At 43.2% G+C, this 19,139-nt stretch overlaps 1 protein-coding gene across 3 annotated transcripts in view; it reads left to right on the top strand.

Annotated features, from left to right (window-relative positions):
* The window catches only part of SLC1A3 (solute carrier family 1 member 3), a 68,018-nt gene that overhangs the window by 11,477 nt on the left and 37,402 nt on the right, over nucleotides 1-19,139 (top strand). The window contains exons 1-2 of one of the 3 annotated variants that reach the window (XM_016224089.2): nucleotides 8,920-8,987; nucleotides 9,303-9,403. Coding sequence is in view for 1 of the 3 variants with exons in the window: in XM_087815304.1 (XP_087671430.1) it covers nucleotides 8,850-8,987 (138 nt within the window). In the remaining 2 variants the exon portion in view is untranslated. Of the gene's footprint in view, nucleotides 1-8,849; nucleotides 9,404-19,139 lie in introns of those variants that run through there. The other 2 variants (XM_087815304.1, XM_016224080.2) reach the window with 2 other exon arrangements.

The following is a 19,139-nucleotide window of genomic DNA, read 5'->3' as shown; positions in this document are numbered from 1 at the left end:
AGAAGATATTTTTAAATGACAATGGCTTGGACCTTTAAAAGCCCTGTGGGATTATTTGTAAATTAAATTATCATTCCCCATAGCCTGTGTTAGTGCAGCATTAAGAGAGCACCGGGCCTTTCAGAACTGCACGGTTCCTCTGGTACAGTGGTCTCTCTAGTTGCCTGCCGTGTGGACCTGAATTTGCACCTGCACCCCACTTGGTCACCACTCACTCGGGACTGGTTCATCTGGACACTACGGGGGGAGCAAGTCTGCAGCAGGTGCTTCCCACCTCCAGCCACAGGAAATGCCAAAACAAAAGAATGGTTTCTGAAGGACGTGGGAACTGGGTGGTGGCGAAAGGTTGCCTCAAACAGTGGCTTCGCACCAGGAAATGCCTGGAAGATTGGGCTGAAACAAAAGGTCAGGGACCAGCAGACCCCTTTGCAGGTAAATTCATCATTAAGCCTTTGCCCTCTTTGTGAGAACAACCTAATGGAACTTCATGGCCACCAGCTTCATCAGGCTGGCAGGAGACAGGCTTCTGACTTCTCCAAGTTGGGCTGAGTTCTGAAGTAGAGGCTTGTATTCGATCTCTCAAATAGTTAGTTATTGCTTACCTGCCGTAATGACTGTAATGGCAGAATTGCTGTGGCATTTTTTGACGTCCATGCTTTCGTATGCATTATCCAGGACTTTAGAAACCATCAGAAGCCACGTGAACTCCTATGAAGCAGCTAAGCTTTATAATGCTTTTTTGGTTTACATGGTTTCTTTCAAACTCAGAACATTTAGCTGAGAATATTAAAGTTCAAAAGAATGTTAGGTGCTGCCTATTCCTATCGATCCCTCCCATTTTTCAGATTAAAAAAAAAAAAAAGCCTCAAAATAATCATGTGATTTGAAGATACGGGCTGTGGAAACAGGCAGATTAAAGTTTGAGACCGCATCCTGCCAACATCACCTAGTGGCCATGTAACCTTGGACAAATGGCTTATTCTTTCTAGGGCCCAGTCTCCTCACCTATAAGATGATGATATTAAATCCTGTAGGTTATATATGAAGGTAAAATCGCTTAAGTAAAGTATTTATTAGCATAATTCACTGGGGCAGTATCAGGTCCAGAAACCTCATCTCTGACTCTCAGCATCAATCACACCTGCTGGTCTTCATGTTCAAAAAAACCTGCCTTGTGAGAGAATTCGAGATCGGGAGCTATCGCTCCTACTTTGTGAATCTAGACATCTAAGCATAAGAGAAATCAGATCAGTCAAGAACCAGTCCCACAGATCATGAGAGAGAAACCGCGGTTTGGAAGAGGGATGTTCCTAAGAGCAGGTTTCTATGCTCACAGAGGGCAATAGGGGATAAGATTTACTGTGTAACAAAATGATTCCTCCATCCAAGAAACCGATCAACACGAGCAGGGGGACAGGCACTCATGAGCACTGGTCATCTGAAAGGGGACAGTCACCCTGTTCATTCATTCAACAATATATTGAGCACCTACTATGCCACGAACTGTTTTGAGGGCTTAATATACAGTGAACAAAACTGAAAACACAAAAATAAAAACTCTGATCTTGTGGAGGTAATATTTTAGTGGGCAGAGACTATAATAAACAACAAGCATAATAAGTTAGAAAATTATATTGTATTTTGGAAGGTGATTAAAAACTACTGAAAGAAATAAAGCCAGATAAGGGGGAAGAAAGTTCAGGGCAGGCCTTCTGAAGAAAGACGACATGGGAACGGTCATAAAGGAAGTAAGTCTGTGACTATCTGGGAAGAATGCTCTAGGCAGAAAGAAGAGCCATAAAGTGGGATCGTGTCAACAAGGAGGCAGATGTTGAAACAGGGGAGGCGGAGGAGGAGATGAGTTCTGAGTACAGTGGAGCGAGGGGAGCAGGCCAGGTACAGGCACAGAATGGCCTTAGGCTTTCACTGCACGTGAGATGGACCTGTGGAGGGAGCAGAGAGGAGTGGCTTCCTGATGTAGGTTTTAAAAGGGTCCCTCTGGGTATTATGCTGAAAATAGACTGGGCGGGGGGGGGGGGGGGGGGCAAAGTGGAAGCAGGGAAACCAGTTAGAAGGCTACCGCAGTAGACCAGGCAAAAAAGGGGATGATGTTTAAATCTTGGAGCTTTCTTTGTTTATAAATTAGGATATGGGGGGGGGGGGACTGAGGCATGTAGGAGGTCACGTAGAGAGGTAAAGGCAGGGCTAGGACTAGAATCCCAACATCACCTAGTCACCGAACATCTAGAGAGCATCTTCTCTATGAGCTTGTCTACACCACAGGAGAAGTGGCTTGGTGAGGAGGCTTAGAGACTTTGCATGTTAGATCCCTAACCACTCTGTGCAGCTCACTTGTGAGTGAAAGTGGGACTGTGACTTTGCTTGTAACCAAGAGAGAATGGCAAAGGTGATGGATGTCACTCAGCAGCTTTGCTACATCATATAGCACATCTAATACATTACATCTCATGATAGTTGTAACCTTGAGACAAAGCAGTGTTAGGTTTGTTTTATTGTTGTTACAAAAATGAAAAAATTCCTAGCTGAGAAATAGCCATATTTTGTCATTTAAGACCAGTGATCCACTGTCAACGAAAATATTTCATACTAATATTTCCATGTGCCATCTTTCATACGACTAGACAGTATGGTCCCCTTTCTGGCTAAAGATCGACAGGCCGTGTTTCTTCTGAGTGTGAGTTTAAATGCCCGTTGGCTGGTGTGCAGTGTACAGCTGGCAGAACTGGTGGACCCATCTCGGGTGGAGCTTTGGTAGTTTTCCTACGGCCAGGCTCAGAATCTGAGGCCTTTCAAGATCAATGCCACTGTTACTTTTAGATTCTCTTCTGGCATCTGGGCAATTGGCGGGCATCATCTCTTTTTCTGGAGAGTTTTGCATTCTGAGTAATAATTCTAGAAGGCATTGGTCTGCCAGTCTGCTCATGACACAGTTTGGAGAAGAGGTAGGAACTTTAGTAATATTTCACTATTTCAAACTCCAGCATTTACCAAAAGATAAACTGGGTGATTTGGTCTAAATTTTACTTCAAATTGTGCCTCAATCTTTTACTCTTAAATATTTTCTAGCCTTTTAATATTTTCAGGGGGGTTCAAATTAAATGTGGACCAAATTCTTAAAATAGGTCTTTAGCTTTTAACTTGTGTGTGTTTGGGTTTCAAAAGCAAGCCGCTGATGGCTTCTCCCTGGGGTTCCAGTGTGCACACTGTGTCTTAGTTTAGAGAGTGAAGTGATATTTAATCTTCCAAAGAAGTGTTTGTTGTATGGACTCCCCAGGGGAAACAGGAAACCCCTGAAGGACTCTCTTCTTGAGCTTTCCACAATAAAAGAGAAAAGGCACTTAAAATAAAAATATATCTTTTTTTCATAGCATTCAACCAGCAGAGTTAATTTTCATCACCGTCAACATTCCAGTTAAGATATTCCCTAAATTCTAGAAATCTTGTTAAAATATGAAAACAGGAATGACAGAAGACTGCTGACTGCAAACGAGCAACCTGGCGATTGTTCATGACATCTGTGTACTGCGTGATCTCACCAAGATGGAAACTTAGCCAAGTTTGCTTTAGCTTCAGCAGATCCTGTTGGGGAGTCATCCTGGTTATCATTGCTGTTTTTTCAGAGTAATCAATAATAAAGCATCTGTCCTTTTGCACTAAAGATCAGGTGGCCACAAAGGTTTTTATTAGCTCTGGGAACACCAATCAATGCGCTTCACTTAAGTGCTAGCTAATGGGGCCCAGCTCTGCAGAGGCCGTGAGCTGCATTTCCGAAGGGAAGCAGACCCCCCCCCACCTCGAATTGATCAGAAGGACAGGTGGAGGGGGCTCTGAGAAGCCCTGGCATCAGGCTGTGAGTACGTGTTTCGGGGGAAGTTTTTCCATTGCCAGGATAGAATGTAATCAGAAACCCAAAGTGCTTACCCAAAAAAGCAGCCTTCGCATTCAGAGCATTTCCTCTTGATTTGATGCTGATAGCCGCTGACCTTATCACACTGACTTCACCCTGACACTGCCCATCGGAGCAGAAAACTGAAGAATGGCTTTTGTTTGTTCATTCACCAAATGAATTGCAAAATGCTAGATGTTGACTTCATTAAGTAAGATCAACAAAACCTGTTCCCAGCTTATGCTCTGCATTGAGTTAAGCTGTTTCAAAATAGAACAAAAAGGCAGGCATTATATTGGGTATCCACTTGGGCCCTTTAAATTAGTGCTATGGCCAACAAGAAGCTGTGGTACGGCACAGTGAGTGGGAGCCTGGGGCCAGGAACTGGAGAGCATGGGTGTGAAGACTACCTCAGGCACCCAGCTGGCCTTGGGGATGCAGACTGGCCCCTCTCTACCCCCAGCCTGGACCATCTGTGTGGTCTCGGGGGGTTACCTGGCCTCTCAGTGACTCTAGTTCTTCCTCTGTGAGTGGCAGGTATAGTCCTGGCCCCGTGGCCTCTGTGAGGCAGTGTCCTTGTGAGGACTTAGCATCTTGCACGTGCTGAAGACTGTTAGCTATTGTCATTACACAGGGAAGCGAAGCAGGTTTTTATGTAATGTCCTTTCCGCCTTTGCTGCTGATGGTTTCCAAGAATTAAAATGTGTGCTTTGGAGGGAAAGGCAGGCTATTTTAATTAATAAATTTTTTATATAAGTTTAGTTAAATTGTTCCATAAAAAGGGATTTAGTGTAGCCCTTTTCAATAGTAACCTGGTACAAATAACTGTATTTTGAGGTTCTCATACGTAGGACCTGTGATGGGTTCCCAGATGTACTGGGTGCCTCCAGGGCACCTCTAGCAGACCCAAGATCATTACTCAAACGCTTCCACTGTTTAGAGGTTAGAGATGCTGAAGGCCTAGGAGCCAGGCTCATTTGAGAATTGTTCTCAGGCCCAGGCTGCAGGTTGTTTGAGAGGCATTGAAGCTGTTTGCGTTTGAGAGGCATTAGAAGGTAGGAGAAGACTTTGTTTAGAACCTCCCACTTACTAGCTCTGTGAGCTTGAGCAGGTTAACTAATTTCCGAGCATCAGCGTAATCATCTTGAAAATGGACATGATAAAACCTACCTCAGTAAGTTGCAATGAGGATCATGTTACCATTAACACATAGTGAGGGCTCGGTAAGTTTTCCCCTTCCCCAAAACGATCTCTTCCCCAAGACTAGACATGGCTCACTTGGTAAACCCAGAGATAGGAAACAGACCAAAGCACAGTCAGGGACAAAAGTGATTTAAAGTATTAACAGTATTTATTAGTCTAAACAACTCCTGTCTTCAAAGCATTTGACTTAAAACCATCCCTTATAAATAAGTGATGTCTCCTCAGCTGTCTCTACTATAAATAGGAGCTTTTAGAAAATGTGGTTTCTTCATTGAGAATGTAAAGAAACTGAGACATTCTAGAGTCTGTGATGTTCAGGACTGTACTTCCAAGCAAGGCCATCACCACCTCTCGAGACTTTGGCTCCCTGACTGTCTTGCTGTTGCTCTGTTAGGCGTTTATCTGGCAGATCAGGGAGTTAAGAGACTTGGTCATTCACACGTTGCCCAGAATCCCAGAGCCAACTGAGCTGGCTCACTTTCCCTCCTGACACCTGGATGAAAACAGGTTGCACTGAGGAAACGTGGGGTTTGATGGGGGGAGAGGAGAGAAAGAGGCTGGATATGTGCAGCTGGTGTGGTTGTAGAGAGGGGAGGAGAGTCAGTGTTGGCAGAGATTAGACTTTGGGGGATGGGATCAAGTGCCCCTACTATTTAGAAAGAATAATCTCTTCACCTATACCAACTTATCTTTTGCTCCTAGAATCTGTATCATTTGTAGAGCAGCTTATTCTATCACTTTTTTCTAAATTATAACTTAAATAGGTTTTCCCGACTAGCCTGGATCCTACTCACCTTTGGAAATATTGTTGTAGATGAATAAATACATTTCTAGTAACAGTCAACTTAGAGATGATCTTGTAAAACCAAGCCTGGCCTTAAATTGTTACTTGGAGGGTATCAAAAATTCTAACAGCTTCATATGTTCAGATTCCAGATGACCAAAACGAGTTTACTGTGTTCACTGTGCGTATAATAAAGGCCAGAAAACATAATTCCAGTGAAATTACATTTGACTAGAAGTCAAGTAAAATTTGTAAATCTTTATTGATTTACTTCCTTGTTAGAAGATGAAACACTTCTCTCCCTGTGAGAGAGAGGATCCAGATATAACCAGAGCCTTATACAATTCCTGCACGCACTGAAACGGAATCCAGCGCCTTGCCCCAAACCAAGTTTAGGGAGAGTCAAAGTTCAATATCTCAAAACAAAGCAAGCAAACAATCCAAGAAGTAAAACCGACTTAGAGATTGAGTAAACTTGGGAGGGGGAGGGAAATTAAAGTTTATAACTCTTGAAGAAATCACCTAATAAAAAAGGTACACAGACATTGTTTTATAAAAATGCAAATCATCTGTATATTTTAAAGTAATACTATATGGCAAGCAAATTAGAAAAATAGTTTTAGCAAATATTTTGTACATAGGCAAAGGGTAATTATCTTGATTATGTAAAGAATCTATACCAAATACATACATACACATACGTAAACTCCTAAACTATTAGGACTTAGAAAGCTCTTGGAGAAAATACGATGAGGAGAAATGGTCAACATTATTAGATATTAAGTAAATTCAAAGGAAAACAGAAAATGCATACTGTTTACTCATCACATTTATAAATTTTGCTTTTTTTAAGATTCTTTTATGATAATACCCTTGGCTCTTGAGGTATAGGAAATAAAGCCTTTCATGCACTATGTGCAAATGCATTAAAGAGGGGAGGAGAGCCTTAGACTGCTGGGCCAACCCACTGGGGAAGCAACTGGATAACATGAATTAAGTGGTCATATTCTTTAAGGCACTGGTTCCCTTTCTCTAAACTGTACTAAAAAAAAAATGTTCCCAGATATAAAACAGCTTTCGTATATTCATCACGGTGTTCTTTACAAAAGCGGAAAATGTGGAACAAGCTCAGTGTTCAACAGCAAAGGCAGCATTAAGTAAATTTTAACACAATCGTTGGGTGTGGTGCCGTGAGGCCTGAAAGTGAAGTTTATCGTGACCACATATGGAAAAGTATATTCTGCGCGATTTCCATGTATTGAACTTTGCATGGAAACCTTCAGGAAAGAAACTCACTAGCCACGGTTGTCTCTGCCTTGCTTGGAGAGGAGGAAGCATGTGAGGTGGTCAGAAACGTGCCATCTGAGCCCAAACCGCCTGGGTTCAACTCCCAGCTCTGCCACTTGAGTAGCTATTTGACTTTGAGACTGAATAGCTATTGGCGTTGGGCAAGTTTTAAGTTCCCTGTGGCTGGGTTTCTCCATCAGTAAATTAGTGACTAAGCAGCACCCACCTCCTGGGTTTTTTGAGAGGATTAAGTTTTCTGGCTCAAATAAAGCTCGGCCAACAATGCCTGGCGTGTGCTAAGAGCTCGGTTAAGCATTAGCTATTCGCCATTTAAGTGGTGGACCCAGTATGGGCAGACTTCTGTTGACACTTCTCTACACTTTCTAAATCGACTTTTCTCTCTTGAACATATTACTGTTACATTAGGAAAAAAGCAATCAATGTGTTCCCAAAGACCCTGGAAACTGGGTCAGCCAGATTTTCTAGTCAACAGACTCAGGCTCTTAATTGGAGTATCACAGTGTGTCATCAAAGAATAGATACGCCATGGCTGATGAGACCCCAGAGCTGAAATTGGGGTTGCAGTGATGATTGAAATGAGCTTTGTGTCCCATTTCATAAGAAGTTAGGATGGTTCGGTTTCCCTAATGGACTGTTTCTGTCCTATGGGAAAGCTTGTGTCTACCCAGTATTCTCTCCCAATCCCCTAACCAGTAGCTTCTAATACTTCTCTAGGACACACATATTAGTAATAGCTGAGCCAAAAAACTTAAAATATTTACGATAATGGAATAACTAAATTTTCTTGGGCAAGGAAAGTAAATTAGGGAAAAGGGAGACGTAGTTAATGTATTCAATACCTTTGTTAATTTCCAAACATTTCAAAAGGTAGCATGTGCAATTTGACTTACATATAAAGTTTTTATTTTAAAAATATATTTTAAAGTTTCAGGAGCAGAAGGAAAATTAAGGAAAAAATTGCTTTCTCTTTCCCCTAATTTCTCCTGTTTTCAGGGAAAATATTTGGGAAAAAAATCTCTGCTCATTTTTCAGTCTTCTCTTGCCAGCAACTAACAAGTCTGTACAATCCAGTTGCCAAGGTGATACCAAGACCACATAGACAGAAAGTGTGGTGTGCGAGCAGGGAAATGATGAAAATCGACTAGCAATGTGAACAAGAAGAGGGTGTTTTTAACTGGAAAAAATAAAATCATACTACCCTCAATGAGTAGATAGGTTAGCCTTTCTAACATCTGTTGTTACGAAGCAACTTCATTATAATAAGGCTTTTATTTCTTTGCATTGCCTGCTCAGGGATACATCATTTGCCTCCTAGTGATGCCCCCAATCTTTGTAACTCTGTACCAGGCCGTGTCAACACTGATTCCATTGTATTTAAGTTAGACAAAGAAAATTTTCATTTGCTAAAACCAGGAAAGGTTTTTTTCTGTAAGTTCTCCTTGAAGCCCTGAATTCAGCCATACCCTTCCAGGCTGACCGAAAAGATAGGGACAGCCCTTGCTCCCCAAACAGAACAAATACTTGTTGCTTAAATAAACTTACTCTTGCCAGACAGGCATGATCACCAGGCAAATACTTATTCATTTTTCTAGGACTGTTACTTCAGTGTCAAAAAGATTCCATCTTCTTCTCTTTTTCCCCCCTTAGGTACAATCCTCGGATTCACACTCCGGCCCTACAAAATGACCTACCGGGAGGTCAAGTACTTCTCCTTTCCTGGGGAGCTTCTGATGAGGATGCTGCAGATGCTGGTGTTGCCCCTGATCATCTCCAGCCTTGTCACAGGTACCGTAGGCAGTGTTAGAAGTGTGCTCCAAGATTGCTTAGAAGAACGCATTCCTTGGGTTTCTGCTGGATGCATGCTCTGTTCTAGAAAGAAAGAAAAAAAAAAGTCCCTTTAAAATGCATGAGTGATAATAACTTGTATTTTACCAATCACAAGAGGAAACAGATTTAAACAAGCACGTAACCTGGCCTGCCTCGCTACGCAGGAGGTGCCCCGCTAAGCAGACACCACACCACCAGCCTTCTCTTACCGTAGCGATGCAGTTGACGACCGCATACAACAGGTCTGTTTTCTCACCCTCTTATCCCACCCAGATAACATCTGGTTGGACAGCCTATTAGCTATTGATGCGAGAATGCTTGTTCTCAGAGCCACCAGGACTTGAGCGGGACCTTCTTGGAAGCCTCATCAAGAGGTAATGCTCGCACATACTCGCCGACTCTGCTGCCACCAACACTGTCTTTTCCTGGTGAACCCGCATGATTTCATTGCCTTCTCCAGTTGTCCCCCGCCCCCACCCCCCGTCACCTTGTACGCTTGTGGGAGAAGGGGGAGGGGGTGGGAGATCTCCCCATCCTGATATTTCGTCAGTTGACACTTGGATTTTCAATGAGTGCAAGCTTCGCAGGATAGGATTCTGTGTCCTGTGACAGCGACGTAACAATTGGCTTCTGCCTGGGAAATGGTCAGACTCATTTGTACGTGTGATTGGTGAACGCAAAGGGAGCCAAGAAGCTGCAGGAGAGTGTTACTGTCCGGTCCTCTCTGCCCACTCTTCTCTTTCCCCACAGCCCATCTCTGACTTAGAGGAGGACTGTCCCTAGACACTGCCCAGCAGGATGGTGTCTGGGCGTGTAGCTGATGCCCAAAGCTCAGGTATTACTGACCCTGTTCTCTTTCCTACCCTTGGCTCACCGTCCCCCCTTAGGCAAGTCTCCCACCTATGTGAGCTGGCTTCGGGCATCTTTTCCCCTCCCAGGGAATTCTCAAGAACATTTATAATTGCCTTTCAAGATCTCTGTGTAATAAGAACTTCACAGTACAACTCAAAAGTCATGGAGCAAAATGTCAACTACTTCATGCCTTGGGGGCCTGGCCATTACTTGGACAGAAACTATGTCAGATGCCTGGCGGCTCGCTGCTGGCTTCCACTTGCCCAGGTCTTTAGACAAGTGATTGCACGTACGGAAAGTGTCCACTGGAGGAATAACTGCCCATAAAACAAGCCAGCAGATAGGATGATTGGGAGGCTTGTTTGTGAAACTGGCCTGGCCCATTGCTGACCAGGGGTGGGCCCTGCAGCCTCGGTTCTTATCACAGAGGCTGGATGAGTGCTGGCAGGGGGCACAGCCTCATGTTATCCACATGCTGCTGTTTTCCTGGGAAACAGGCTCCTTGCAGTGAGCAATTAGAGGACGGGACACACACCCGCCATTTTATTTTGTGGAGCAGGAGGTCCCTCTTCACCATCCCACTGGCTGGCATCTGAATAGAGCACCTGCCGCTTTCCTGGATGCAAGCGAGGGGTCCTGGATTCTTTTATTCTATCTCTTCAAGGGTGGGATCAGTGTTTAGAGGTTTCCGCTTTCGGGTAACTGTACTAAAAACCCCATGTTACCCTTTATAAGGGGAAAGCCCTCATTAGGTGTCATTTGAGAAAATATTACTCCCCCTTCGTAGCAATCATAGTTGATGTTTACCTTGAAGTGGAATTTCCTGTACTTTCTAATACTTAATAGGTCAAGTTTATTGAAGAACTAAGAGAGTTCATTGAGTAATTTTGCAGGAAAAAGTACTGTGACACAATCCCTTTGGCATGGTTAAAAGGAAATTTGTGGGTAAACCTCAGTGAAATCCTCAACATTTATAATATTGTTAACGAGAAAGGAACTATAAGCTGCAAACACCCATAGGAAGTGAACTTTTAAAATGTAACCTAATCCCGCATTGGGAATGCTGTCACTCGGAATCATTAGAAAGGAGTGTCAGCTCTTTTCCAGGACTGTGTTAAGACAAGGGGCATGATTATTTACTTTGCCAAATATCTTTTTAAGGTGTTAGTCTCAGAGGAGTAATTTCCAAGCTACACAGTAATTTAGATACTTAGGATTAATTGAAATGCATGATTGATTCAATAAGAATTTCCTTCAAAGTTTTAAGTACAGTGACTCTACACCAAAGTGGAGTGTGACCCAGTGAGAAGAGAGGGAAGGGTACTTCTGCAGATTACTCACAGCCCTGGAGGGCTCCTGGGTGTGTTGGGAGATGTTACTACGGAATGTGTTGCGTGAGGAGGGAACAAAGTCAGGCTCCACTATTTTAAACTGCCATTTCTGGCTACTGTTTGTTTTCCTACTCTGCTAGAGTCATGGATACAGAGAAATCTTTCTGTTTAACAGGAAAAGTAATATGGACAAGTGTAATAAGTGGAAAGTGACCTGGCTTGCAGAGCAGTGTAGACAAAGGGAGTCGAGGAGACTATCATGACCTGAAAATTATCAGCCCCAGCCAGTCGCTTCCATGCGTCAACAAGGGCCAAATCTTCTAATTTTTTCAAGAGAATCCAGAAATCCTAAACTTTTTAAGAAGCTCTAGAGATTTATGCGTTGATACAATTAACAGAAGGAAACACTGAAAGCCAAACAACAAGTCTGCAGACCCAAAGCAACCCTCGGGGACCAGTGTCGGCACCTGGGTTTGAGTGTCTGTGCAACAGATGATAAGAGATGCACTGATGAGCTTGTGCATCCAGCAGGCTTGCACTGGGTCTCATATGTGCCCTTATTCCACTGTCAAAAACTTAACTCAACATGAACTCAGCTCCTAAACAACATGTTTATTGCCCACAAAGCAAATAGTCATTAGAAAACCCCTCCTCTCCATCCTCTGGATTTTACCACGCTGGGTTTTATTGTTCTGGTCTTTCTGGCACCCGTCAAGAACAGCAGAATGAGAACCCAGATGTCACGCTTTCATAGAAAGTATTTCCCAGTAGGAATGGGCTTGACAGGCTCAGTGCTCTTAAGTTCAGAAGTCCCGGGTTCTGTGCAGTCAAAAATTGAAATGCATGAGACCCTTGTTGCATTTCTTGGATTAGGCATTTGTTTGAGAAGATTCTGCACATTTGATTGTACAAAAGTCCCATTTCAGCTCTGAGAAATCTGAATTAGGGTTTTGTACTTGAAACATCGTGTTTGGGTTGTAGCTCTAACGCCCCTGCGAGCCGTGTTCTCTTTCTCCTGAATTTGAGAGTCTAATCCTTCCCAACTTCACTGGCGTGTATTAGCATTCCAGAAGCTGCTAGAGTTGTACTCAATTCCCTTTTATTTTTGAACAGCAAGAGTATGTCTGTGCCAATACACCACATAATAAAACAGGAGTTTGGCACCCGTTTCTATTGATTTGGTTGGGGTAGAAAGCCAAACTAGATATTTCATGGCAGAAATATGAGTTGGTTTAGCTGGCTTAGTCTGATTGAATTCACGAGATAACAATCATAACTATCTCCTCCTTGTTACTTCGGAATCTTTTCAGAAAACTAGTGCTTTCTTCTTTTCTCGTTCTAAGTGCACCTTCCTCCTCCATCACTTACCTGAAAGGAAATCTTTTGTGTCGCCAGTTTCCTGGAAGGGGGGTTGCCACTTTTGACAAGCAGTCACTGTGGAGCTGGTCACATTGTAAGGAAAAGGTTGGTAGGGGTTGTCAACAGCAACAGTGAATGTAGCAGCAATGTCCTGGTCTATGTGAGACACACTGGAGGCAGGGTTATAAAGTGCATGATATTTATCTTTTAACGTTCACTCATTCCTTAGCAGCTATTTTTTGAGCTCTTACTGTATCGGACACTGAGCTGGGCAAGGGTTACATGAATACAAAGGTACAGTCCCCAACAAGATGTATGCTGGGCAGGGAGGGGGACATTTCCCAGCATCGCTTAAATCATACGATATATGTAAATCCCAATTTCAACTATAGGGGAGGGAATAAGGCTGCTCCTCAGTACTCTCAACAAGATAGAGACAATTTTATTGATTTTAAGGACATAATCCCAAATCTGATTTTTCAAGTCGTGGCATCTCCATCATTTACTGAAAATGTTCTGTAAGTCAGCATACTTTTTTCTTCTAATGCCTCAAATCACTGTGGGAAACGGACACCTCCTGTTCCTTGTCTGGTGAAGGAAATGCTAAGTTACACTGTACTGGAAGTCTAGGCGCTATTGGCTGCCAAAGACTCTGAGAGCCTGAGGCCTAAGGGTGAAACTGCTAATGTTAACCAGGAGTTAAACACACAGGAACACCAAAATAATCCAAAGGATGGAAAGAGAATTGAGAAGAATGACTTTCACTGTGCGATTTAAAATTAAAGAGGGGTTCCTACACCACCAGAACAAATAAATACCATTGTATTTGCTCCGTTTTAGGAAACTGACCTAGTCCTGTCATCCCTTCCAAGAATTGTCCAGCTTCTGCCTAAACATTTTCAAGGACAGGAGATCTTTGGAACCCTTTTGCCCTTAGAAAATAGTTCTTTTTTGCATCCAAAATTAAACAAACAATTTAAAAAAAAACAAAACACCTGCCTGCTTGTAATGCCCCCTCCATGTGACAAGCTCCGGGAAGTGTCACATATTCCTTAGGCAGCTTCCTTCCAAATCTGTAACATGGGACTTCACTCTAACTGAAGCCAGTAAGCGGCAATCACCAGCAAAGGTGATTTACCTGAGAAAATAAAAGTAGAGACAATAAATGCACCTCAGAGCATAGTCCTTAGCTTCAGAAGAGTGCCAGTTGCAATAAGAATGTCACTTTGGTCATTTCATTTAACACGAGAGGGCAAAAAGTGAGCTAGACAATTCTTAATTCCTGCACACGCGAAGGGTTTCTTAAGGACTTGCTAAAACTCAAGAAAAATTTAATATTTTAAACTTCACCATGGCTCTGGTGTATAGCGGAGGCCTGTTTGAAATGCTCCAGGCACTTATGTACAAGAACAGGGACTGTCGCTTTATCCCCTCTTCCCCACACATACATTTTATTAGAGGGGGGAAAGTGTCTCTCTTGGGTGGGGAGAAGGTTCTCTGAGCCTCCCTTTCATTCTCTGTAAAATGAAGGCGAAACTATCTACGCCATGGGGGTGTTGTGAGGATTTGCACCTGGCACATAGTATCTGCTCAGTTAGTGGTGGCTGTTGGCAGTAACAGCAGCTGCAGCGAAGAGCTGTCCTGTGGTCCACATCGTATAACTGAAAATTCTGGAGCAGAAAGAGAGAGCTCAGTTCAGGGCCGTGTAACCAGCTAAGCCTCCAGATTCCAGTGATCACTTTCTTAGTAAAGGTAAATTCGAGAAACCCTGAAGTTCATCACGTAACAACATGGGAGCCAGAGAATTCCTTCCTTCCCACTGGAGGGGATGGGTTTCTGCCCTGGAGCCTGGGATGGGATTACCTTATCACAGCTGCATAATTCTAAATATTGTCATTGGTGTCATTGGTTATACAACTTCCCAGCCTTTCCTGAGGAACTCCAGCTCCAGCATGTGGCGCCCTGGAACCCACGAGGCAGCAAATTCCACGTGCTGCTCGCCGCGGGAGCAGGGCCGTCCGGCTCAGGCTAAAACTTGAGACAAACCGAGGCTCTGTCTCAACAGGTCAGCGCTTCGTGGCGGCCTGGAAACAAGCCAGACAGAAGCTCCAGCCAGCGGGCTGGCCCAGCATTATCTCCCTCGGCCACTCAGGAACTCGGGAGGGGAGGCCAAGTAGTGTCCATCCAGAGAGGGTGGTTGTAGGATAAAATGGGAAGACCCATTTGATGGGTAAGGAAGGAAATCTGGGTGATTAAATGTTTTGGGGGGTTTTTCTGGTGTTTTTTTTAAGTGGATTTGGGCTTTGATGGGGTGCAGACAAAGTCATTTAATTCTAGCCGTCCGAGAAAATACCTACCTTTGCATTGCAGACAATCTCATTTAATAGCACTGTTGAGGTTTTTCATGGACCAGTCACTCTTCTAGGACCTGAGGATCCCCAAATGAAGACAAGGTCCCTGACCTCCAGGGGTTGAAAGCCCAGTTGGGAGGTAGACTTGTGGTTGAAATGGCACAGGGGCGTGGTGCCCGGGCAGGTTGTGGCCTCACAGATGGGAAGTCAGAGAGAAGAGGCAGGCGCCTGACAGGGTTTCAACCACAGAAACTTCCCCTTTCAGACGGGGGCCGCTCGGCTTTCAGGGGACGAGCCAGGAGACATGAGCTGCCTGAGCTGAAGGCAGGTAGAGGTAGACCTGTAGCCTGGCACCCAGAGTGGGAATCCCCGCTCCAGCCTGGAAGGTGACTGTCGGCTGTCGCTGGAACGTTCCATTCTCAGGTGGTCCGAGCCACTGAGCCGAGTCAGTCAGCTTTCTCCCTAATTTTACTTTTGGAAATGTGTAGTACAGATACTTGAGGGCAGTAATCAGATAATCTCTGGGAACTGAGACATTCCTCAGCGGGGTTGCCCTGAGGAGGTGGGTGGGGGTGAGGGTGGGGGAAGAGACAGGATGGAGCTTGAGGACCTCTGGATTACATGCTCAAGTTCCTCCCGAGGAATTTGGATGCCAAGACTGGGGTGCAGATACGGATCTCGCTGGAGGGAAGTGGATTTTATGAGCTGTTCAGTGGTCTGGTACATCTCAATTCACAGAAACGTCCTGTTGCTGAAGGTTCTGTTCAGGCCTTTTACAATACTGTTGAATTATGTATATTTATTATGTCTTTGTATTATGAGCTATAATTTCAGATCAATTCAGACAAAAAGTAAATGTTTACTTCCCTTAGGTTTCTGCCCTTGGGTGATTGCAAGAAAAGTACCTCCCGTTGTGTTCTTTAGAAAAACTTCCCCTTTTAAAGCACCAGCTAGGCCTCAGAGTCAGTCCTTGAATTTAGCATCTTTGAAGAATGACTTCTACTGCCTTTGGGCCGTTCGTCAGGGCCAAAGGGAAGCTTGCCCCTCACCATTCTCAGTAATTTTAGGGTTTTTTCATTCTGCTTCTATCTCATGTCTGGAATTCCCAGCAGTGAGTTTTACTTTTACTTGATGGGCTATTTTATCATGGTACGGATGTTGCTAATTTTTATGCCTAAACATGACTACAGCCCAAGCAACTTCTTGCGTTGATGCTGATGTCCTCTTACAGATGTTTAAGTAACGCACAAGCTAATTACAAGTCGTTTCTTTGTGTTTATTAAAGAAAACCCCAATGACTCTTTGGTGTAAGCTAAATTTAAGCCACAGGATAGTCTTTAAAGGAACAAAACCATATTGGTAAGGGAAAAGAAAGCGGGTCAGGTGTTTTGAAGCTGATGCCAAGGTGGGCAGCATTGATGCTGGTGCCAGCTTATTGATCTGGCCAAGGGGACTCTGGAATTTTAAAGAACACTGATAAACTATTACACAGACAGGGCTGGCTTTTTTTTGTCACTGACAGTTGGTTTCCACTGTTTATTTTGCTGTTTCAGATTATCCTTTCTGTGTGGAGATTCACACGAGGATCATAACATTAAATCACTCCAAAAAAGTAAACAAAATACCCCAAGCTTTTTGAAACACTAAATGTTAAACGTTATTCAGCGAGGCCTTCCCCTTCCTCCATGATTGGACAAAGCCACACTCTGGGGGGGTGTCGGCTCTGTTCTTCAGCCTGCGATTTGCTGTGGGTGGCTCAAGGCCAAGGAGCCCGCTCCACGGGCAGGCTGTGCGAGGCGGGCAGTGCGCCTCCGCTCCGTTACCTTTGGTAGTCAGCTCCTCAGCAGGTGGCACACTGGCTCGGAGCTGGCACCGAGCGATGCAACTGTGCTGCACACATGTCGACAGCGACCATTTAACATCCCTCCTGGGAGATGGGACTTGGATATTAGAAGGAAACCGTTTCCAGCATCGTATGTCTGGTCTCTTTAAGGAGAAAATTCCACCAAGTGGCTTCTAAGTCTTTGAAAACTTTCTATTTCAATATTTCTATTTCAAGAGTACTCACAAATAATGTTCAACAGGCTATTTTTGAGAGGGGGAGAAAAAAGATTTCTCGAAACTTTTCGAGTACAAGTAATCCCTGCCTCAGCGGAGTACAAATGGTTCTATGTGGGGTAACCAGAGGCGCGGGCAGGAATTGAAAATACTCTCTGTGCGCCCACGCGCTGTGCCGTCGGGGTGTAAGGGCGGAGGTGGGATGGGTCCCGTGGGCTGTTTCCCACTGAGGTCATGTCAGTCCACAGCCCTGGCGTCACTAGCCAGAATGTACCCATTGCAATAGAATATAGATCCCATAGGACACCGCGTTATGAAATACATGTTTGGAAGAGTCGTAATAGAGTCGGCCTCTGCCCACTTCACACTCACACACAAGAGGTGCAAAGAATGTTCCGTGATTCTGCATAATGAAGTTTTAGGATTTCATTTATTTTTCTTTAATTACCCTATTGGACATGTTTAGTTCTTCTTTTATAGTTTCAAGTAAGAGTCTAATTTGATCCCATTCCTCTTAAAATACTCTAGGAGCCTTGTGGGTGCCCAACAAACGCTCACTATTAACCAATTTCTGTTTTCAGCTGCACGCCAGTCGTAATGCGACTTACTAAGAGGACTGAATGAAATAATTTAATTATTTTCAATGTACAAAAGGCAAAATTAGCTGCCATGAATTTCTCTGGAGCAAAGCATACCTAATCTTTCCAAGTAAATATTTTCATTTTTGACATTCAATCAAGATACGCTCAAATTAAAATATATCTTTTGTTAAGTAGGATATTTCCTTAGGCATTCAAAATGGTTCCAAACTTTACTCAGAAAAGAGAGAAGGAGTGAGATCTGATGGATTAAAGCAAATTCAGTCAGTTTCACTTCGGCGCATTATTCCTGCCTATCCATGGGTCTGTTCACACCGAAAAGTACATATAAAAATTAAGATAGAATAATTGATTCTTTCATGGAAAGAGATTTTTGTCAGCACCAGAAAAAGGCAGATTTGGGTCAAATTTTGACTGAAAGACTATTTTCTTAACAAACATACAGATTCCAGTCATTCCTTCTATTTGATTTTTACAACTGAAATCATTTTTTTAGAAAAGGCGGCAGTCACAATTATGATACTTTAGAAGAGAGTAGTTTCTTTTATTACAACTTACCACATTAACGTCATGGCTTTCGTTGCTGCTTGTTTTTGATTTATCCCAACTCTTATGTGGAAGATGCTAGAATAGGCTCTGACTGCTGTGAGTTTGTAGTTGAGTATTTTGGGATCCTGTTGTTCGGATCATCCATTATTTTCCGTAGCATTATAGAGTAGGGGTTGGTATAAGCTACTCTGCATTTCTATATGATCACTTAGAATTTTCTCTTAATTAAGACATTAATTAGCATTAAACTTACCATTGGTATATACTTATCCTGGTAAGTATAAGTACACAGGACCAAGTACACAGATGTGCAAGAAATAGTGTTTTATTCTTCTAAACATTTTTCTATTATTGTTTTTAAAAATGATTGTACTGTCTCATTGTTGAAAGGAAATTTAAAAAGATTTGTTCGTTCAATTATTTTATCTACAGGCAGGACTGTGCCACTCTGATCAACAAACTTTTTGAGTTTAAAAACTTTAACTTCGGAACTTTTCAAGGAAATTTGGGATTTGTGACAACAGACCTTTCTTACTGATGACTAGTATAATTTTAAACACGAATTAATATTATGACTAGTATAATTTGGAACACGAATTAATTCGAGCCTGCAAAATCTACCATTTTTGCTCCCATAATTAGTCAGATCTTTGGACAAACTCCAAGTGTGTTCTGTGTCACACCTCATACTATCTTTATATAGTTTGAGAGTTTGGCTTTTACAACCTTTGGTTGCCCTTGGAAGGTATTTAAGGCTTCCATGGGCTTTGTTTACAATCAGTGTGGCCTGGTGGATTAACCCTCTGGCCTTCTTGTGATACTGAGCTAGTGATACAAACTTCCCATGTGTACAGATAGTTGAAATCCACATTCAAAAAGTGCAGCCTCATTAGGAGAAAGGCCTGAAAAGGACTTGTTTAGGCATGAACGGGCCCAGTATGTAACTGACTGTTAGAGCGATTTTCTCTATTTTCCCTTCAACCACATACATTGTGAAAAAACTCAGCGCAG

This window comes from Miniopterus natalensis, chromosome 3 (assembly GCF_054644295.1).
Source record: "Miniopterus natalensis isolate mMinNat1 chromosome 3, mMinNat1.hap1, whole genome shotgun sequence".
NCBI lineage: Eukaryota > Metazoa > Chordata > Mammalia > Chiroptera > Miniopteridae > Miniopterus > Miniopterus natalensis.
This window is presented reverse-complemented; position numbering and strand designations above follow the sequence as displayed.